This window comes from Camelus ferus, chromosome 2 (genome assembly GCF_009834535.1).
Source record: "Camelus ferus isolate YT-003-E chromosome 2, BCGSAC_Cfer_1.0, whole genome shotgun sequence".
Lineage (NCBI taxonomy): Eukaryota > Metazoa > Chordata > Mammalia > Artiodactyla > Camelidae > Camelus > Camelus ferus.
In genome coordinates this window covers 34,296,932-34,319,998 of record NC_045697.1, presented here as the reverse complement: position 1 = coordinate 34,319,998, position 23,067 = coordinate 34,296,932, and the positions used below count along the sequence as shown (strand labels likewise).

General features: G+C 38.8%; 1 protein-coding gene across 8 annotated transcripts in view; it reads left to right on the top strand.

Moving 5' to 3' along the window:
* Positions 1–23,067, top strand: part of CORIN (corin, serine peptidase) — a 222,881-nt gene that overhangs the window by 174,574 nt on the left and 25,240 nt on the right. For 7 of the 8 annotated variants that reach the window (XM_006185960.3, XM_032496984.1, XM_032496963.1 and 4 more), the window contains 5 exons: positions 339–449; positions 1,667–1,796; positions 16,791–16,907; positions 18,972–19,021; positions 19,173–19,347. In XM_006185960.3, the coding sequence (XP_006186022.3) occupies positions 339–449; positions 1,667–1,796; positions 16,791–16,907; positions 18,972–19,021; positions 19,173–19,347 (583 nt within the window). The remainder of the gene's footprint in view (positions 1–338; positions 450–1,666; positions 1,797–16,790; positions 16,908–18,971; positions 19,022–19,172; positions 19,348–23,067) is intronic. The other variant, XM_032496969.1, reaches the window with a different exon arrangement.

Below are 23,067 nucleotides of genomic sequence, written 5' to 3'. Positions count from 1 at the left end.
CTGCTCACACCACTTCAGATTTGAGCCTTGTGTTCTAACCTCTGGTATTTCTGCTGTTCTGGGTACCACCATCTCAATCCTACAGGTTAGACCTAGAGAACCTAGTCCCTTGGAGATAGTAGTCTGTTTAAACTCTTGCTGTTTGTGTGGACTGACATCTCTGAAATGAGGTTTTACTGATTCTGTCTTCTGTCTGTCTTGCCACCTGTTTGGAGGCCTCATAACCACATCCTTTCTTCCTCCCATGCTCCTGCTGGCAAACAATGATGTGCCTGTTAGTGATAATCACATTCATTGCTAAAATGTTTCTGTCCCCTCACTTCTTGTTCCCCTGCCAGCATTTTGCCAAGACGATGAGCTGGAATGTGCCAACCACGAGTGTGTGTCACGTGACCGGTGGTGTGATGGTGAAGCCGACTGTGTAGACAGTTCTGACGAATGGGACTGTGGTGAGCTTGTTTCTGCCATCTGCTCTCTGCTCTAATGCCTGTCAGCCATTTAAGCTGAGTGAATCCTAAATGGCTTCACGGACCTTACTAACCAAGTTCATCTATGTTGCTTTACTATTATAGAAGCCGACAGTGGTGATTCATGCGTGTTATTTCCAACTCACAGAACACTTCCCCCCAAGTTACTTCTCTATTTGAAATGCTTATATTATATGTAAAAATATTTGGGTTCAAATTGTTATGACCATATACATTTTTTTAAGCAGAATTATATCTTTATTTTTTTAACTTATTTTTTATTGAAGTATTGTCAGTTATGATGTGTCAGTTTCTGGTGTACAGCATAATGTTTCAGTCATACATACACATACAATAGCTTTTCATATGAATATAATTTTTAAAACTCTGTCATCCCCCAGCTTCAACAATTATCAGTAGTCGGCCTTTCTTAGATCACTGACACCTCCTGGAACAGAATATTAAAGGGACCCTTCCATCCTTCCTATATTCTTGCTCCAGATCCAGATGAGACTGTCTACTCCCTTACATGGACAGGACTTAAATGCATCTCCCACCTTTATCCCAATGTTGCAGTTTATAACCTTGAGTTTGATTTATTCTGTTGTCCCACCCTCATCACTCCTGCCATTCACCTGGCTCTCATTTCAGTCCTTTGCATCATCTGGCCAAATCTTGCTTACGGTGTGTGTTGTCATTAACTGTGCATTGTTTCCACAAATAATCTGTGGTGGATGAAGCACAGAGGATTCTCTTTTATAAAATAGAAATTAGTATATATGCCAAATGAATCCTAAATTAACATCACTCACACACTTGCCTTCTCATAGGCTTTCTTGAAAGGAAATGATTTGAATGAAGTTACAGCTAGCTCCTTCTAAGTATGCAAATTATTGGGTAAACTCATGGGAATGGGACCTACCTCTGGCTGTCTTCTAACGTATAAAGTTAAGAACTGCCTATCTCTTTCACTGGAGCCTATGGTTCTTGTAGGGCAGAGAACACATCAGATTCATTTTTCAGTCCCCCATCACATGGAGATCAGTGATTTGCACAGGGTGAGAATTCACCAAATGGTTCTTAGCTAAAAGAAATAAAAATGCATGCTTGCAATTAAAGCAAAGGCATGTAAAGTTGTCATTTGGTTTCATGAGAAGAAATGTTTTAAATTAGGGTTTCCTTTTTTTTTCCCCCCTCAGTGACCCTCTCTGCAAACGTGAACTCCTCTTCACTCCTGACTGCTCACAGATCTGCAGTCGAACACCACGTGTGTGCAGATGGCTGGCAGGAGACATTGAGTCAGCTGGCCTGCAAGCAGATGGGTTTAGGGTAAGGTCAGTAGTTTGTAGCACTGATGGATTTCTCAGAGGGCTTCACAGAACTTGGCAATAATATCTTCCTTATGAATGCAGAGTGAGTTAGTGCTCTCAAATCGAGCCCTCCAAAGCACGGGAAATGAATCAGGTGAGAGGACTGTATTAAATTACAGACACCTGCTCTGAAGAGTGTGGGTTGAAACCCTACTTTGATAAAGCCTCTGAAAGTAAATGAAGTAATTGTATTTTAAGTACTTCTGAAATGAAATGCTTTTATTTATAAAAGCATTAAGATGGTTTCTTCTGAGGAAACTGGATGGGAAAAATCTTGTGATTTCCCCTCAGGAGGCTATTGAAAATTCCTTTTTAAGCAACATACATTTTTTAATAAGTTGAGAAGTAGAACTTGAAGTTGCTGGTTTTTCAATTTATCCTATGTAATGCAGGAAATGTAAATGAGGAAATTGTTCACCATTTTGCTTCTTCATAGAATGAAAAGACACTCACTCTCGCTTTGATACGAACACACTGAAATCAATACTTTGAAAGGTAGATACTTGTGGGGTTTTCTTTTCCAGGGCTGGAAAGCAATAACTGAAAGGTCTTAGAGTATATATGTGAGAGTGTGTGTGTGTGTGTGTGTACACACATAGGTATATATATTTTTCTTTCACCAATGATGTGTGTGAGATTTGGGAGAAACATAGAAATGATAGACATAAAAGATCAAGGGGTTATAAAATTCTAGCACAAAAAAAATTGAGTAAATGTCATTTCCCAGGATTCTACTGAGTAAACTTGAAACAATTTTATAATGTTGAGCCATCCAATTACAGAATAGCAATTGGCAACACATTTTTGTTATCCCAGTTTAAAAAGTTATGTAAATACCAGCATCTTCAGCCCATGATTTTTCCCACGTAAAGTCCCACATCTTTGGAAAATTGAGTAACTGGTAATATAATAAAAGCACTTCAGGATTTTCCAGAATGGAAAATTATATTTGCTAAGATCCATTAAATTACATTTCGTTTTCACAACATCCTTATTGTGTCCAAATGAAAGGGAGTGTGACAGTGATCAGAGATAAATTAAAAGCCTTTTGAGTGAGCTTTATTTTCCTCTCATGAAGACACAAGGTTATTTCTTAATATGAAAACCTGATTACGTGATAGATAACTCCATTGAGAGTTCTGAGGAAGAGTCAGAACTACAAAGATTTTATAACCAAATTCTTTTGACCAGACACCCTGTTCTGTTGCAAATAGAAAGGATCACTTTTGAAAAATTCTAATTTATGTTCCTTCAGATTTTTTTGGATATTGGATTTAAACTTTTTTTTATTGTAGTACGATACACAATAGAAAAGTCACCACTTTAACCATTTAAAAGTGTATAATCCAGTGGCATTTAGTATATTCATAGTGTTGTGCTATCATCATCAGTATCTGGCTTTTTTGCTCTTAATGTTTTCATGTATCTATAAATCAGTACTTTATTCCAGTTTATAGCTGAATAACATTCCATTGCATGGATACAGCATATTTTTAAATCTATTCATCCATTGATGAATTCACCTGTCTTGGCAATTTCTACCTTTGGCTATTGCATACATGTTGGATTTTTTAAAAAAGAAAACTCTTTACTCCATTGCTCCATTTCCTTAACATAGTGGGAAAATGTCAGTGCAGCATCTTAGATATTTAAAAATCTAGACAGACATTCAGATTTTTTTAAAGATAACTTTATTTCACAAGAGGGCTAGGAAAGTCTGAGAGAGCAGCATGGGTGGAACCATAGTCGTTATGTGACCAAGTTAATAGGTGAGAAGTGATTCGTCTCCCAAGGAAACGAGGAGGAAAGGCAGTCTTAGTGTTTTCGTGCTTTTGGGTTGCCTTCAAGCTCACCCTTCAGTTTACACGGATGGCTCATGGACTGACGGAAGTCTGGAGAGCCAGGCCTCTGGAGAGGGGCAGGCACCAAAAGAATGTGTGAGATGGGGTTAGATTCCTACCGTGGGAGTGGGCCTCTTAGGAAGCTGCTGTCACCACCGTCCCTGGGGACCAGTGCTGTGCTGCGGATTTCCAGTTCTGCCTGCTGATGCCTCAAATTAATTCACTGGTAACTCTGCACCATTGAGCCATTTCCTCCAGATCCAAAGTCCCTAATAGGAGGGCATGTCTGGCCACGGCTAGTCATTGACCAGCTCCAGCTGTGAGAGGGGGAGGAAGAGGAAAGAGCTGTCTTCCTGTAGCTTCTGGAGTGGCGTGTCCACTACACCGGCCTGCCTTTATACCTCCACACATACTCGGCGTCAGAAACTTGAGGTTTAAAAAACAGCCCCAACTAATTCTATTCAGTATCTTCCTCCCATTGTGTTTTGAGCATCTGCTTATAGGCCTTGTACAGGGGTAGGCACTGTGTGGATGATGCAAAGGTGAATAGCATCATCAAAGAGCTTATGATGAAGTGGGGAAGACATATGAATAAACCATCAAGAACATCAAGTTAGAAAAAATTTCCCGATTTTTTGTCATCTGAGAAGGGTCCATTTATAGTGGAGCACATGGCATTCCTATTAAAATTATATAAGAAAAATATTCAACTCTAATATTATCTTGATACTATAATATAAACTCATTAAATTATTCACTCATTCAGTAAACGTTCATAGAGAAAAACACTGTGGTGTCGTATCCAAAGTGAACATACCTTAACTCCAAATAGATTATTCATCCACTTGAGGGGGTGTATTTTGAAGCTAGTTTGTTAAAAATGCAAATAGACACCAAATTACATGTTTTGCAAGGATTCTGCAGAGATGCTTTCATGATAGATGCAGTTGATTAAAAACACCTGCACTGAGAGTTTTTCAGACCCAAATTGTGCTGTCCATGTCTAACAGCAGAAATGCTAGGCTCTCGACTAAGTGCTTGTCCTAATGAGAAGATTCAGAGCTCTTCTCCGAATCTGCAAAACATTTTACCCCCATCTGCAGGTATCTCTAGAGTTCACCCCAGCTGGAAGTATGATGACTATTTGATTAGACAAGGGTATAAATCAAGCCCCTAAATTCTCCTGATGGTATATTGACTTTGCTACCTACGTGTCCAGTATCAAAAACATATGGACATTTATTTAATCAACAATACGAATCAGAACTTAGACCACCCTCTGATACTTGCCAAATGCTCCTGAGACATCTGGTATTTGAGGAAGTTGGTCTAGGGGACGTGATTCTCTGTGTCTCTTGGCCTCATAAGCTTATCTCTATAAAAGTTAGATCGTCGGGAAATAGACTGTACTATTTTGGCAGAAATTCCTTTATAAAGTTAGTTGCAATTTGGTTTTATGCCCTGATCTTTTAGAGTTGGTTAGAAGAAGAAGCATCCTTCCAAAGAATGTTTCTGTGTCTTGGCAAAGCCGCAGGCAGCCTCTATTATATTACCTACTAGTCTCTGATATAAGGATTTACATTGTAATGTTTTCCTAAAGTCTACTCCCAGGACAGAGTTTCTAACTTCGGATTTTGTTTGTCATGTAAGAACTGCTTTATCCAGGATGGTTTCCTATTTGATTGATTTCCATGCAGTTCGAAGACAGATTCAGTCCTCTGTAATAGTAAATCTAGCCCAGGTTTCTGGTCCTGTACATGTAAACCATGGAAAGGAAGCTCAAAACTTTGCAGTTTTTTTTTTTAATTAAGATATATTCATATAAAAATCACTGTTGAAAAGTGTACGAATCAGTTGTTTTTAGTATGTTCACAAAGCTGTAATCATCATCGCTGTCTAATTCCAGAACATTTTCATCACTTGAAAAAGAAACCCTATGCTCTTTAGCACTCACTCCCCATTTCTTCTTTCCCCTAACTCCTAAACAATACTAATTTACTTTCTGTCTCTATGTATTTGTCTGTTGTGCACATTTCACATAAATAGAATCCCATGCAATATGTGCTTTCTTGGTTTGGCTTCTTCCACTTAGTTTTTAAGGTTCCTTTCACAGCGTCTTTAAGGTTCATCCGTGTTGTAGTAGGTATCAGTACATCATTCCTGTTTATGCTAAATAATATTCTGCTGTGTAGATAGAACCACATTTTGATTAACCATTCATGAATTCATGGACATTTGGGTTGTTTCCACTTTTGGGCTATTATGAATAATGCTGCTATGAACATTCATGTGCAAGTTTTTATGTGTGAATATATATTCTTTCACTTCTTTTGGATATATACTTAAGACTAGACTTACTGGGTCAAATGGTAACTCTATGTTTAATTTTTTGAATAACTACCAATCTATTTTCCAAAAGGGCTGCACCATTTTATACTCCACCAGCAATATGTAAGAGTTCCAATTTCCCCATATTTTTGTTATTGTCCTTTTTTTTTTTTTTGATTATGTGTACTCAATGTGTTCAACAATGATATTGCTCATTTTTTCATCTGGGTGACCAAGAGAGTGAATATATAGAGAGAAGATAAGAAGACCAAGGGCTGAACCCTAACATTAGGAAGATGGAGGAAGCGAAGTAGCAAGGCAAAGGAGGTGAAAAAGAACAAGCAGTGGGGTAGGAGTTTGTGATAGCCTGGAACCCAAGTGAAGAAAGCATATCAAGGAAGAAGTGATGTCAGTTATAGAAAATGCTGCTGAGAAGTCAAGTAGTAAAATCAGGATTGAAAATGACCGTTGGTTTCAGCAATATGTGTCATTGACATGAGCAGATTCAGTGGAGTGAGGGGGCAAAAGCCTGAGAGATAATAGGAAGAAAGAAACAAAAGACAGTAAGTATAGAGCTTTTTTTTTTTTTGAGGAATTTAGCTGAAAAGAGAAGCAATGAAATACAGGCAGTGACTGGTGAGGGAAACAGGGCTAGGAGTCCTTTGCTGCTTCCATTTCCCTAAAAGCTCTCGCTGTCCCATGACTGAATTTCTAACAGAGCCCTCCCTGCCATAGGACAAACATTATGTTCAGCTGCTATAGACTGAGTGCTTATGTGCCTCCTGAATTCAGATGCTAAATCCTAACCCCCCATGTGATGGTATTAAGAGGTGGGGACTTTGAGAGGTGATGAGGACATAGGAGTGGAGCCCCCAAGAGTGGGATTAGTGACTATAAAAGAGACTCCCTAGACGCCCTTCCATCAAGTGCTGGCACAGCAAGATGGCTGCCTGTGATCGAGGACGTGGGCCTTCACCAGGCACCAGTCTGCCACTACCTTCATCGGACCTGGACCTCCCAGGCTCTGGAACTATGGGAAATAAATCTCTGTTGTTGATAAGCGACCCAGTCTATGGTAATATGTTGTAGAGGCCTGAACGGACGAGGCAGAAATAAATCATTTTCTGTCCAAAGTTCATTGCACATATAAATGTTTTCAAGTCAAGTAAGTATGGACTATTTTCCCCAGCTGGTAGGCCCACCATAAACTAGTGTGTCTTTCTTCAACTTCCTATCCTTTTATATGTTCCTTCTCTTTTCGGACTGGCTGGTCTTTTATCTGTGTTCTGTAGGCACATTCCTTCCTGCTTCTGCCTCTGTGTCTATAGATGCATCATTTTCTACATTTTCTATCCAGATTCTCAGGACCTCACTCAAGCCTTATGGCTTTTCTGAAGCTTTTCTCATCTCCTTGATCTTTTTTGCCTGAATTTCCTGCGGTACTTAAAAATCAACACTACACACTATCCTTTTTAATTCTAGAATGCTGTATATCATTTGTATATATTTTTTTGATTCTTCATTTGTTTCAAAGACTAGGGTACACAAAATAGTAATGGCTAACCTTAGTGATGTGCCAGGCTGTTCTACGTACTTGATACGTATTGTCACAATTTATGCACATTATAATCCTGTAAGATAAGTAGTTTTTTTCTACTTTACGTATGGTGGAACTGAGGTTTAGGAAGGCCAAGGAACTTTGCTAGGTCACAGAAAAATACAGAACTAGGATGTAAATCCAAGCAAGAGCAAGAGACCTCTCGGATACCAGGATTAGATCCCATATGACACCCAGTTATTCAGTAAACATGCCATGATTGGTGTGGCCAACCAGGTTATTCATCAACCCCATTTAGTATTGCTTTACATGGGAGTTTTAGGGCAAGTCTTAATACCACCTTCTGATCTTATTTTGTAGGATTTTTAAGTGGATAGCAATGAGGAGGTGGTGGTGATGGAAATTGCATCATGCAGGACCACAATTCCAGTGTTTTTCATTTTTTTGAAAAGTCATATAGTAGTAAGTAGTACTTACTACTTGGAGTATTCTAAATAGAAGTCAAATGAAGTAAATTTATGTTATTTTCTTTCACAGAGCAGCTTCATAGCTTCTCTGGCAGGCACAGTAGATTGGGCATGGGAAATTAACTTCTTATCACATTCCCAGGAAGCTGCTGGTTAAATGGCAGCCTGGGTGAGAAGAGAATTATAAAGTCCAATGTGTGACTGTAGTGTTTCCTGAAACATTGCGGGGTGAGGAGGAAGAAGAATTTTCCTGAAAGAGTGCTTACCGCCTAAAGGAAGGGGAAATATTTTAAAAGTTCTTCCATGAAACCACTTGGTATGAGGCTTTAATAAGCAAGAGCAAGATAAGTCTACCAGTTGTCCCAAGAGCATTTCCATATGATCACAAGCAGCAAGCTCTGCCAAGAATTTGGATATGTGTTAGCAAACTGAATCTCAAACTGTGTCAGTCGAGTTAATGAATAATTTATAAGATTAAATGAAAACTTCTCAGTGGCGTAGAAAAATTCACCTTTATTAACTGGAATACAACTTTGCGAAACCCTGGATTAATCAGATTGGGTTTTGCTCTCTTACATTCCATTTTTGTGGTAAAAATATTGAACATTAAAAAATAGATTTGCATCAGGGTTTACGAGATCAAAGATGGCTTCCACGGGTTCTTCAGAACTAAGTGCTGTCAAAACACATGTTTCCGCCGAAACTTCAGGGCTAATTGTGAGCAGAAAGATTCTGGAATGGGAAGACTCAATCTCTGTAAAGTCTCTGGGGACATCAGATTCTCTAGTTGTCATAATGCGTTGCCATTGGACATGAATATGAATGGATCCTGGGTAGGTAAGAACAAGATGGACAACTGGAGGATCCATCAGGAATTGACCTAAAAGGGCTTGTGTTATTTCTAAGTCTTTATATGGCAGCATCCCCCTTTTTGAACTGCAGCAGAGACTCCTGGTGATGACTTAACTTCTTCATGTTGTCTTTGAAACCTACTGCTATCTGGTTTTGCTTTTTACCTTCAAGATAAGATGGATAGTCAGTAATGATATTATCTAAATGCCAAACCCACTGGTCTTTTCTTCTTATTTTTATAGTTTGGAATCAAAATCCAACTTCTTACTCTGACCTGTAAGTCCTAATCTGGCCCCTGCCTCCCTCTCTGACCCAGTCTCCCAGCACTCTCAACTTGTCCATTAAACTTTACACATTGACCTGATTACTGATGTTCAAGTGCTGTCTGCTCATTCTCATTTGGGAGCTTTGGCTTCACTGTTCCTTTTGTTTGGAAGGCTGATCTCTAGACCTTAACAAGATTACCTCCACCTCAGCATTCATGTCTCAGCTTATGTATCAGCTACTTACAGAGGTCTTCCTTGACGACCCTAGTTGGAGCAGCTTTTGCGCTTAACGAGGGACCCTCTACTTGCTTACTATGTCTTCTTCAACATACTTATCAGTATCAGAAATTATTTTTTCACATGTTTGCAACTTGTTTCTCTTGAGGGAGGGACTCCATCTAACATCAATGTGTTGTCTTCATTTCCATTCCAGCTTATTAATCTTGTTAATCACCAGTTATAACCCTTGTCCATCTGACTATTATTTGTTTAAATTCTGCCAGGCAATATCCCTTTTGCAATGATAACACATTGTGTCATTCATGAACATGGTCAAGTCTAAATTCTAGCCAATCTTTTACCCTTCCTCCATCTTCCAAAGGCTAAGAAAGAAACATGTATATCTTGACCCTGAGGCATAATAATCTTCTGAACTAAAAAATTTTGAGTCAAGTCATTGGTAGCAGACATTTATTGTGTTGCTTTTCTGTATTTCTCTCTTCCTTTGGGACCTGAATTCCTTCATTTTGGGGACTTGCTTCATTTCCCACTCTATCCTTAGGATCCAGGAGGGAGCTGGCCATCTTTGTACATGACCCACTTTTCTTGGCCTCAGTGATTGGTAGAGGGGTAGGTACCTCACCCAAGCTGGACCAATCAAAGAATGTCACTGCTGGGCAACAGTGATTGGTTCTTATGAAACTTAAAGTTATTCAGTAAGATTTGTTTTAAATGGACCTGGGAAAGAAGACTTCTTTCCTTTTTGGTCACAAAGATGAATGGATTTGAGTTTATAGCTGCAGGCAGCCTGTCTCCTGGCTTGTGGGAAAGTCACCTGGAGTCAATAAAACCACCCTCCCATTTCATCTCCCTCCTACTCACTGAAAGAAGTGGAGATGAGAGATGGAAAGTCCTGAAGGCACTTGGTTCCCAGGCACCAGTCATCCTGAAGACCATCCACACTGGTTGATTATATTTCCACTTTTTGATATTCTGATATTCTGGCATGATTTTAGGTAATAAATGCTAATTTTTTTTCTTACTGTAGTACTGTTAACTGGATATTTTTAAAATCCTGATGTTTGAATTACTTTATCTTGTAATGTACCCAGAGTCATATTCTGCCTTAAAATTTTGAATTGAGTAAAGATGCACTTTCTATTTGCCTGTAATCTCAGAATAAGGAAGAATAGGGCGGTTGACAAAGCAAGGCTTCTTTTAGAAAAATAGTCTAGTCTTTCTAAACTAGTGGAATAAAAAAGTGGGAAGGGACAGACTGGGAGTTCGAAAAATGACATATTGCAATTGAAACTGGTTATTTCTAATTTTACACTGATGATCTATAAGAAGGTAAAGACAAACAAGAAACTAAGTTGCTGTCTTGAGTGTCTGTCTCTTAAAAAAAATTGTCCCCAAAGTTTTCCTCCAAGTTATCAAAAGAGAAATGGGAATTTTTAGAAGATAAAGTAGCCATAAGGGAATACTTGGACTGCTGTGGATTCTGAAAGAGGTAGATACTTTTGCTCAAAAATACTCTTATAACCTGACATTATTTACTGAGTTTGTTTTATAAGACTGAACTTTTATAAATGATCAAATGACATATTAAATTTTATGATTGACTATTTTTTCTACCTTTAATGAAATGTTTACTTTAAATAGTGCTTTATTTTATTGTTCTTTTTTTCTAATTTACACTAAGATGATAATGTTTAATAGTGACAATTTTATAATTTTATATTAGAAATGGATTATTTAGTTTCATTGATTTTTAAAAATTTGTGAAATATGAACACTATAATTTGTATAAATTATAATTCATTTTGTAATCCATAGCTGCTTCTCTTTAAGATAGTTTCTGTCACTTGTACCTATAAATCATTGCCTCATATAGTTATTATACTCTACCTCTGAGGTAGACATAAGAATAAAATTATGTATTTTCAGTTAAGATGGCAATAAAATAATTTTTAAATACTTAATTTACTGTAAAAATAAACTCAGGCTGTATGCTCTTCTTGAAACATTTCTATTGATGGGAATTTTGCCATATAAAGTGTAAACTGAGCTATCTAACCAGACAAGTGATTCTCCAGTCATGTTCATTCATGTTTGTTTGAAACCTGTGATGCTTTTTTGTCAATATATCTAGGTCATCCTTCTACTTGACAAAATAACTTACCTAGCTTTTAACAGTAGTAACATGTCCAGTCTACAGGAACCAGACGGAGATAATAATATGACAGTGTTTAAGGCAAGATTTTTGAAAACAGGTATGAAATGTTTAGTAGAAATGTTCCAAGTCCTGAAGAGGATATTTAGAATGACAAATAATGTATCCTGTCCACTACACAAGGCATTTGTATCTCAAGACTAACCATCAGTACTGAGGCTGAAATCTCAGATGATTTTCCTCAGGAATAGATTATCGTAGACCAGGCCTGATCGTTTCACTGAGATGTGTAGCGTGTCTAGGTAATTCCTGCACTACTCACTTGCTGTCAAAGGTAAAGAAGCCTTTGGCTTTGGGGGATTTGTGCTGATCTTTAAAAGGTAAACATCCCCAACATAATTATAACACAAACATAAGATGCCTTATTCCTAAACACTAGGTGACCTGCGAGTGAGTCAAGAATAGGCCAAGTTGTCTAGAGATCTGATTGTTCACCTAAGCCTTGAACTATATAACTCCTTTCAGAATATCAGGATGTTTCAGAATTCTAGATATGTTCTGTCTTCCCACTTCTGTGGGTATGGGGGAGTATACATTTTTTTTTTAATGTGTTTTATGGCCACTCATTTCAAGAAGCAAATTTGAGGGAAATCCTCTTGCTTTTCTGTAGTGCTGCCTTCAGCTCCAGAGCAGAGGGGCCTTGCCCTGGACCTCAGGACTCAGAGCAGTGTTTTTCAATCAGTAGTGGCTTTGCCCCGAGGAGCCATTTGGAAATTTCTTTAGAGCTTTTCAATTGTCAGTCCAGGAGTGGTGTGGTGATTGTTGTATCCTGTGGGTAGGATCCAGGGATGATGCTGGACACCCTACAGTGCACAGGACAGCCCCACACAGCAAAGTATTATCTGGCTTAAAATGTCAGTAGTATCAAGGGCGAGAAACCCTGACTTGGAAGGACCACTCTGGTCTTCCTCCTCAGCTGTATCTCACCTCATGAGGCAAAGGGTCTGTCCACCAAAGAGGTATGCCCACCTGGAGCCTGATCTAGAGCGCTGTTTTCAAAGTGTGGTCCCAGACCATAGCATCTGCATCACCTGGGATCTTGTTAGATGGGCAAATTTGGGGGCCTTATCTCAGACTTACCAAATTCAGAAATCTGGGGATGGGGCCAACAATCTTCACTGTAACAGGTCCTCCAGGTTAAAGTCTCATGAATGCTAAAGTTTGAAAACCACTGCTCCAAGGAGTCCAAGGATTCTATATTTGAACCTAAAAGATACATTTGTCAGGATGGGAAGATAGAATACATTTGCTTTAACAGTTTGTTAGTTTGATTCATAACATCTAAATATGCAGACATACAGCATCTAGTATGTAGGCCTCCATTTGTCCTCTTGCTCTGGGCCCCACAAGTGTTTGAATTGGGTCTATGTCTGTGTCTTAGTTTTCTCATACTGTCAAATGAGGACACTGGACTAGATTGTTGTTTAAATTCCCTTCTCTATATATGGTTTCATGGCTGCATTTGGAAACATTTAGGCCTGACTGCATTCCCTGCACAGACTCCCTTAGGATACAGTCACTTTGATGCTTAATCACTAGGAAGATGGTTTTTTTTGCTCTTTTGTTCTCTACCCAACAGGATTGCCTTGTCTCTTGATATAATATGGAAAAGAATAACTCAAATGTATTACCAGTTGTCAAACAAAATTTGAACTGCCAAGTTCCACATACTTTTTTTTAATTGAAGTAGAATTGATTTACAATGTTATGTTAATTTCTGGTGTACAGCATAGTGATTCATTTATATATATATATATATATTCCTTTTCATTTTCTTTTTCATTATAGGCCATTACAAGGTATTGAATATAGTTCCCTGTGCCACATACTTTTTAACAGCATGATTTATATCATATGCATGTAGTTATAAAAATTAAAAAGTATTGACATACCTACTCTTGATAAGTATGTAAATTGGTATTACTCTTTGAAGGAGAAATTCATGCTATTCATCAAAAACTTACATTTTGGTTCAGTAATTTTATTTCTAGGAATTTATTCTAAAGTCATACTTGTGCATGTAGGCAAAGGTGAATGGTTAAGAGTGTTAACTGGTGCTTTTTTGTCAGAGCCAAAAATTGGAACCAGGCTCCCTGTGCATCAGTAGTGAATTGGTAAGGCAGATGTACATCTGTATAATGGAACACTGTGCATCCGTGAAAAGAACATGGTGCGTGCCATTAATAGAGGAGGGTTGCGGAGTGTTCGCGGTATTTGAAGTGGTACCCTGATGTCAGGCCACAGGGACTCAGATACCAGCTCTACCGTCTACTCACTGAGTGGCCTTGGGCAAATTACTTGTTCTCTCTTTGCCTCAATTTTTTTCATCTCCAAAATGGGGACTGATAACAAAGTATACTTCACAAAGTTGTTGAGAAGTTTAAACAATATAAAATGAGTTAGTCTTTTAGGGCTTGACCTATAGAAAATAGGTTATTATCATCATCATCATCATCTAGCTATTCTTATGGAAAGACTTCCAAGGTAAATCATTAAATGAAAACATCATCAACACCACACAGGACAATGTGTATAGACTAAGAAAAGAGGGGCATATACAGAAAAAGCTTGGCAAGGATGCACAAATGCTACTTTTAGTGGTTGCTTTTATACACCTTGGATGGGAAGAATATTTTTTCATTGTATGTTTGGGTTTTTCCCATGTATAAGTATCACTTTTGTTATTTTAAAAATTTAAAGAAAAATAAAAGCTGCAATCACACAGGTGCTCAGATTCAGTACGATGGCAGAAGTGGAACCACATGGATTCACTGAAATTTTTTTAATGGACCGTAAGATGGCGTTTCTAATGCTGAAAGATTTATTTTTGTGCGTGAGAAGTATAAGGATTTCATGGAAAGCTAATTTTTGTAATGACACTCCCTGCTTGATGATGGATTTCTTAGGTTTTCCACTTGATGTAACTGAGAGGTTCAGGCTAAATTACCTTTCTTGTTGGAGGCTAATGAATGAAATGCAAAAACATCCCTCTGGGTGACTGAAGGGATCCTGTGAGTTGAAAGACTGAAGTGTCCTTTACAATGATTTTCTCACCCAGCATCCATACAAATCCTGTCCCGAATTGTCCTTGTGCAAGTCCTTGTTGCCCTGTATCTGCCTGAAGGAGGATTTCATTAAGTAACAGATCTGAAGCTGATCTTCCTTTGGCTTTTTGCTGGTAAAATGCCTGGATTTAGGAGGCCATGGGGAGTTCTGTTTGAGAAAAGGATTCTCAGGCTGCAAGAATCAAGAGAAACACCTATGCGTGGCCTCTGACTTGCGTAATTTCCATTCCACTGTGCCTCTGCATGCAATACTTCTGGGATTGATAGAAAGCCAGACCCTCATTTTGGTCAAGATAAAAAATTCTCATTTTGCAGTAGATTTTATGTAATCTAAGCTGCATTTAAGTTTCTAAATAAATTAAGTCTTGTGCAGTGTCTCTTAGAGAGTGGGCAGGGTTTATGTCATTTGTTTTAAAATTGAGTGATTAGAATTTATTCATTATTAAGCACTCCACTTTGTTTTTAATCTTTGGCTCATATTCTGTTGTTAAGTCTTCTCTTTAGAAGGTTTTGCTCTTTGTGAAATAACAGGATTTGGGGAAGTTTTCGTTTCTTTTATTTCTGTTATGTGGTTGTAGTAGTTTTAAAATAATCAACTATCAGGTAAAATGATCATTTTTCTTTCAATGCCACTGATTTTAACTTTTCTTCCCTTCCTGTGGCCCCTCCCACCTTTTTTTTTTTTTGCAAAAACTTGACATTCCATGATCAAAAAAGAAAGTTATGAAGCATGCAGACTTGATGCTACTACACCTTCAAGATTTACAGGTTCATTTCAATCCTCGGTGCTGCTTGCCATTCTTCTAAGTTATCTTTGAGATGTTCCTCCAAATACTTCCATCAGGGAACAATTCCATACACACGTCACTGTCCTCCTCATCGCGCTCCCCTGTCACCCTCAGCTTCCATCCAAGGAGCTCACCTCCTACTTGAAAAGAAAAGTAGAGGCAATCTGATTGTCTGATTTGAGTTTTCTCAATGAATTCTCTCCCCATCTCCAAATCCAACTAAGTCCCTGCTTCCTTCTCTCCCACTTCCTTCCAGGTTCAGATGAAGCCTTCATTCCTCCTGTCTAAAATGAATTCCTCTACCTCTTTTCTGTTGATAGCATCAGGTGATAAAAATCCAAAAGTTGTTTTTCAAATATGAATTGCCTAAATGAACCATGTCATGAAGAATAGGAGTTTTATATAAAAAACCAAATACTTTTTTTAACTTTATTTTTTATTGAATTGTTTTATTTATAATGTTAGTTTCAGGTGCACAGCAAAGTGACTCAGTTATACATATACATATATATATATACACATATATTTTCAGGTTCTTTTCCATTATAGCTTATTACAAGAAACTGAATATGGTTCCCTGTGCTATACAGTAGGCCCTTGTTTATCTATTTTATATAGTGGTGTGTATCCGTTAATCTCAAACTCTAATGTTTTAAATCTTGGGTACAGTGCAACCATATTTATTGGAATGATTGAACGAGACATTCATAGGTAAGTAAGGTGGAGGTGGAGTGAGAAAATAGGTAAGCAGCAAAAAATTATGTTGTTTAACTCCTGTCTCTATTTTCTAGAGTCCTCCCTAATCTTTAGTGCACAATGATTTTGTAATATGTTGAAAAAATTTTGCTTATAATTTTTACAATCTAAACAAATACTAAATGGCTATTGATTCTCTTATTATTTATTTTAAGGGGTTGCTTTATTGCAGGATGACACTGGGTACGGAAAAAGGAGAAGAAAAAATACTCCAGGAAGATACTTTTAATTTACTTTTGGTCCCTGCCTAAAGTTGCTCTTGTTTTTTAGGTACTGGAACTTTTACGTGGTATGGGTAGAACTATAACACTTCACAAGGTTCAGATACACGTCAGTAGAGAGAATGACTGGAACAGCTGTAACACTGTGGATCTCCATTGCTTCTGTACACTTTAAGCAACATCCCCTCTTGCTGATCACATTCCACATCAAACTTCTTTGAATACTAATCCCCCTCTTGAATTATTAACTAATAATTTAATGCATTTTTTTTGCAAGAGAATGAGTGGTAAATAATGATATTGCCTGGTCAAAGATCATTGTCTTTTGAGTATTTATCTGGTATTTGCTCTTCTATCAGAGAGCCATCTGTGACCAAATTGATTCAGGAACAGGAGCAAGACCAACCGTGGCTGACGTTGTACTCCAACTGGGAAAGCCTTAATGGGACCACTTTGCATGGACTACTGGTAGAAGGGTAAGACACCCATCACAAGAACTGTGTAGAGTGGATTATGCAGCAAAAGTCTATCATCAGGGCTCTCCTTCTGTTTCCAATTTAAGATAATCCAAATCTGTCACATCGAAAAAGAGCTTCCATAGAATAGCTATTGGCCTTTATAAAACAGACACAAAATGAAATTATGATCAAGTAGCCTTGAAAGTATGCTTCTGAAAAATTTCCCCTGAAAACTCATGGCAACACTGCCTCCCTCAACCATGGGTAGGGGTGCAGGAGAAAGGAAAGTGAAGGAATTAGCACTTACTTACTGTTTATTACATTATAGAAGCATAGAATATTTAAATAACTTACTCAAAACTCACAGCCCACAGATGGTAAATGATTGACTCTGAACTCAAACCAAGTTCATCTGACTCCAGAACTTTTAATAAGTGCTTGAGAAATCACCTTTTACGAATTCCAAAGAAGAAAACTAAAGGTGGGCCATTTCTCTTTAGAATGGCTTAACATTTTCCCCATAGATTAACTCTGCAGCCAAATTTCTGAATAGCTGTCAGCTGAAGCACTTCCTCCAAAACAAGGACCTGAATTTTTCAACAGAGTGATTTGTTTTCCCAGATTGGGAATGCCGAAAGAGCCCTTTCAGGTCAGATAGATAAATAGATAGATAGATAGACTCATTCTAAATTGGGAGTCAGTAGCCTGGTGCTAGTCCTGGCTTACTAACTAGATATGTGGTCCTATACAACCTCAGTTTCCTTTAAAGTAAAGAGTTGAGGCAGATAGTCTTTGGTCTTTTCCTATTCCTAAAAGCTATGATTTTAAGATCTAATGTAACAACTAATTATTGAGTATCTTTTCTACACCAGGTTCTGTGTTAAGGTCTGAGGGGATATAGAAGTGAATGAGGGGGACAAGGACCCTGGTCTCAAGGAAACGTAGATTTATAGGTGGACAGAGAGACTATAAGCTAATAATAAACGAAATGAATCTCAGATATTTGGAAGTGCTACAGAGAACTATGGATAACAAGCTCGAGTGTCAGGAAGAGATACAACTTCAGTTTGTGAGAAGGCAAGACACAAATGTGCTTTTCCTGTGTTATATAATTTATTGTCTTGATTGAACATATCTCCATGCACATTTAGTAAGAAATGAAAATACAGTAAATCTTCAAAAAAGAAAGTGGAAGTGACATATTTAGGGTTTTTTTGTTTTTTTTTTTCTGAGAGATCTAGTACTCTAAGCACATCACAGCATTTTTGACAGTCCCAAAGTGTTTTTTTTTCTTTTAAGTTTACGTTGTGAATAAATGCATGGAAGAGAGCTTTATGATTACAATTTAATGTAGCCTAAACTGAATTCTCCTGTGCAGCCACATTGATAGGTGCTTAAACACAGCCATGTTCTTGCTTTCAAAGCTTTACTCTGACTTTTAGAAAGTGCTTCCTTTCCTGAACCTGCATGTCCTATAAATTCTGTCTCCTGGTTCTGATCGTGCCATCCTGAGTGACATGGAATAAATTTAATCCGCCCCCCGTTTCCTGTCAGCTAATCATAGATACACAGTTTCACATTGAAAGTCTCAGCTAGATTCTTTTCCAGTCTAAATATTCAGTTCCTTTATCTGCTCTCTTTTTGAAGTAATGTTTTCTTTCTCTCAAATGATTTCTCAACTTCTTTTGCACACACCCTCTCCACAAGATTAAAAATCTGACATGCTCCCTCCTCACCACAGATTCTGAGAAACTGTCTGATCCCTCCCCTCCCCTCCCTACTTTGAAAACCATTGTTTAAGTCAATTTTCTGGGTGTTCCCACCAGCCAAGATAATGTGGGAAACTTTGCTAACAGTCATTTCTCTTTCCACAAATGTGAAATTATACTGTGATGATACTAAATACACTAAAAAAAAAATCCTTCATATACTCTGACCCCTGAGGTGCTATCTGACCATAGCCCTGCCTTGAGAATTCTTGCCCAAGGTATAACCTATGTCTTGCTTTCCACTGTTAAAGTGTTTGAAATAAACAATACATATGTAACTGAATATTGTGCCACTTTATGTTTCCAACCCTAGGCAGTCTTGTCACAGCAGAAGTAAGATTTCTCTCCTGTGTACTAAACAAGGTGAGAGAATTCGTGGTGGAACGATGGGCTATGAACTTAATTTAACTGGATTGGCTCAGGGGAAAAATGATGGCTTGCATGTAACAGCAAAGATGCAAGCCTCTAGCTGGCTTTGGCAGTGAGTCACACCCTCTTTCCTGCTCCTTGGTAGACTGTGGGCGCCGCCCTGCTGCCCGAATGTACAAGAGGATCCTCGGGGGTCGGACAAGTCGCCCTGGAAGGTGGCCGTGGCAGTGTTCCCTTCAGAGTGAACCCAGTGGACACATTTGTGGCTGTGTCCTCATTGCCAAGAAGTGGGTTCTGACAGTTGCCCACTGCTTTGAGGGGTAAGCTGCACCTTTTTTTTTGCTTTGCCTGCATGTGATCATTTTGTTCCTCAGGTGTTCTTAATGGCATATATAATTCTATGAAGCCACTTCAGCGCAAAAGCCACAGTTGATCTCCTTCCCAGACCTTTATCTGCTTAGATTTTTCTACCTTCAGTGTCGTCATCCTACATAGGTGCTGCTCATTTATTGGCAACAGATGTATATTGCATATGATGGATGTCCTAAGGTGGGGAGGAAGGGGAAGACATTTAGAAGACTGACTCTCCAGCCAGCATTAGTCTCTTTTCTAGCCCTCCTAAATACATCAAATGCATATGAAGTTAAACGGAGGGGATTTACTTGGATACTACAGTAAGGTTAGGATGCTGGAGGAATTGGTGAGGAATTTGGGAAGCAGAGTGAAAGGTACAGTACGTGTATTAGTCAGGGTTCTCCAGAGAAACAGACCAAGGAGGGAGAGAGAGAGAGAGAGATTATTTTCAGGGAATTAGCAAACAATACTGGAGGCTTGGTGAGTCTACAATCTGATGGGGTAGACTGGCAGGCTGGAGACTCGGGGAAGAGCTGCAGTTCAAGTCCAAAGGCGTTGTGCTGATAGAACTCCTTCTTGATCTGGGGAGGTCAGTCTTTATTCTTTGGGGGTCTCCAACTGATTGGGTAAGGCCCACCCACATTATGGAGTGTAATCTGCTCTACTCAAAGTCTACCATTTTGAATGTTAATCTCATCGGAAAAACACCTTCATAGAAACATCCAGAAAAATGTTTGGCCAAATATTTGGGCACCATGGTCCAGCCACTTGGCACATAAAGTAAATCATCATGATACCTAAAGGGAGCAGAAAAATAAGCCCAAGGGGAAACCTACCCTAAATTGACAGACATCACTGTAGAAGGTCCTCATCTGATCTGACTGTTGTTATGTAATTTAGGAGAAAAAAAAAAACACCTCAAACCAAACAATAACAACAACCAAACCATTTTTTATGCCTATGGAAGATTCTGGAGGTCAGACATCCTGACAGGACATAGCTCATGGTTTGTCTCTGCTCACCAATGTCCAGGGCCTCTGCTGGAAGGTACTGAGGCTCCAGGGGCCGGATCCATCCGAAGTCTGGCAGTGACTGCTGCCTGTTGGCAGAGGGCCTTTGTTTCTCTCCAAATGAGACTCACAGCTTGGTGGCTAGGATTCCCCGGAGCGAGATTCCCAGAAAGGGAACCAGGAGGAAGCTGTGTCGCCTCTTCTGCTCCAGCCTCCAAAGACACACAAATTGCTTCTGCTGTGGGGTTGGTTTAGCTGTCTCAACCCCACCCAGATTCCGAGGGAAGAAGCACAGACCTCTTCTCTCTCTCAGAGGATTATCAAAGCATTTGAGGACATGATTTAAAAACCACCATACTACTCATTTTATTCTTTTTATTTTTAATGCTTTATTTAAAAGTAATACTAAATAATAGCAAAAATTGAAACCAATGAACTCCCAGTCCTATTACCTAATTAAATTGATTCTTTTCATTTGATCTGGTTAATTTGTAGGAAAAAAGGCAATTTCATTTTTTGGCCTCTTTGCCTGTTATTTTTTTGCTCAGCTTTGCCATTTACTATATGACCATGGGTCAGTTTGTAAACTTTTCTGAGCCATGGTTTCCTCATCTGAGAAATGAGGGAGATAACAGTCCCTACCTCACAGGGTGGCTGCAGGCATTAAGTGAGATAGTCTGTGTAAAGCCTTATGAGCAAACCGTGCCTGACACCCATCCATAAGACGTCAATAAAGGGAAACTTCTTTTTAAAATACTATTACTAAAAACATGTATCCTAACTTTTCCCTTATCATACGGCATGAGTACTTTTGCCTTTTGCTGGCACTGTTTTTATCTCCTCCCACACTCTCTGTTCTTGACTTTCTCATCATCCTTGAGGTAACCTCTAGCGATTGTTCCTCCAAAGCTATAAACACATATTTTTCACAGGGTGTCATTTATTTCTAAAATTTGGAATCACACCCTGTACTGTGTTTTTAAGTTGCTTTTCTCACTAGCAGTGTATCAGGGGCATCCCTCCAAGTCAATTGATGGATCTCTAGCTCATTCTTTTCCAAAGCTAGATGTATTCCATAATATAGTCAGCATAGCTTTTTCTGTTATTCCCCAGTTGATGGACATTCAGGTTAGGTCCAGTTTGCTGCCAATACTGCAATACATCTTCTTGTACAAGGCTACTCGCCTATTGGTACTCTTGTTTCTGCACAATACAGTCCCAGCACACATATTCATCTCTATATGGGGGTTATAGAGATGAATACACATTTCCTTCCTTGAAGTGCTAACCTAGTAAGGAGACCAATGTTTAAACAAGTAGAATATTATATAAGAAGTAATTGTAAAATGGAAATGTGTACATCTAGCTATTCGACTGCCCTTTTTTGGGAAATAAAATAGAAAAAAAATCAAACCAGGACTTCCTCTTGAGAACTTTTAACATGGAAGACCCCAAGTGGCTGGAAGAGTCTGTGGAGTGTGTCAGGAAATATGCTGCAATGTTATTGCTTTGGAAGGGGCCAGATGTTTCCAGATGTCTTTTCCAGTTCTGATTTATAACTCCATGATAAGCGGAGGGTTGGACTAGAAAGAGTTCATTCATCAAAAGACGAAGACCTAAATGAATCCAACAGTTCTTTACGGGAACAACACCTTTATGTGCTCATTCGCCCAGGTCTGTGCACCACTTATGTCATTTCCACATGTGGTATCCAAGTTTTCTCTTTCACTGACAGATCTGCGAAGTTAAGGACAAATCTTGCAATAGAGAAGAAATATGTGTTTATAATTAAGGAAATGGATAGTCCATTAAAGGCCTTGGTGAAAGTTCATGGAACACTACATTTCACAGAACTATCAAGGGGCCTGGCCAATTCATAGGACGTTAGAAATCGCCTGACTTCAGACGAGTCTTTGCTTGAATGTGTACTAACTTTGATTCTATTGTATAATCTCTCCAGTGGCCCCAAAACTTTTGAGAAGCTCTAATTGTAAGCCTTACTCTTTGCTGGAGCCATCAATTGCTGCAACTAATGGAACTGACTTCATATCCTGATTCCATACTTTGGCAAGGCCCAGTGCGACCCATCTGTAGGTCTCAGCCTGTCTCTTTTCATTATATGCATGGGGGTGGGGAAGACAAGTTTGTCTTGCTTTTCCGTGGAGAGGTATTTTAAAATCCTAAATGAAAATTAAAAACACGAGGTGCTAAGTTGATCAGATTAAGTCCCACGTGCCCTGGAAGCAATTCAGTTTGCACAGTTCTAAGGAAAAAAGATGTTGAGTTTCAGAGGGTAATTTAACAAGCAATTTTCCTGCCTTCTTCCACCTCTGAAAGACGTAAGGATGAATGTCCTAGATCGGCACATAACTAGTAATTGTCAGAAGTATCTAATTCCTCTCTGGGAAACCTGCATGAAAAACTGTCATGTCACTCTATGGTCACAACCCTTAACCCTGCTGGGTCACCCATGTCCTGATTTCTGCCACACCAACTCTTCACTCCAGGACTTGTGGTTACTTGTCTGCCTGTCTCCTCCTATGATCTCAGTCTACTCGTTTCCTCCTCATCTCTTTTTCTTTCCTCAGCTAACCCAGTGCCCTGGGATCATCACTTCACCTCTCCCACCAGGACCTTCAGCTTCTTTGTCCCTAGATCTTTCTGCCATATGCACTA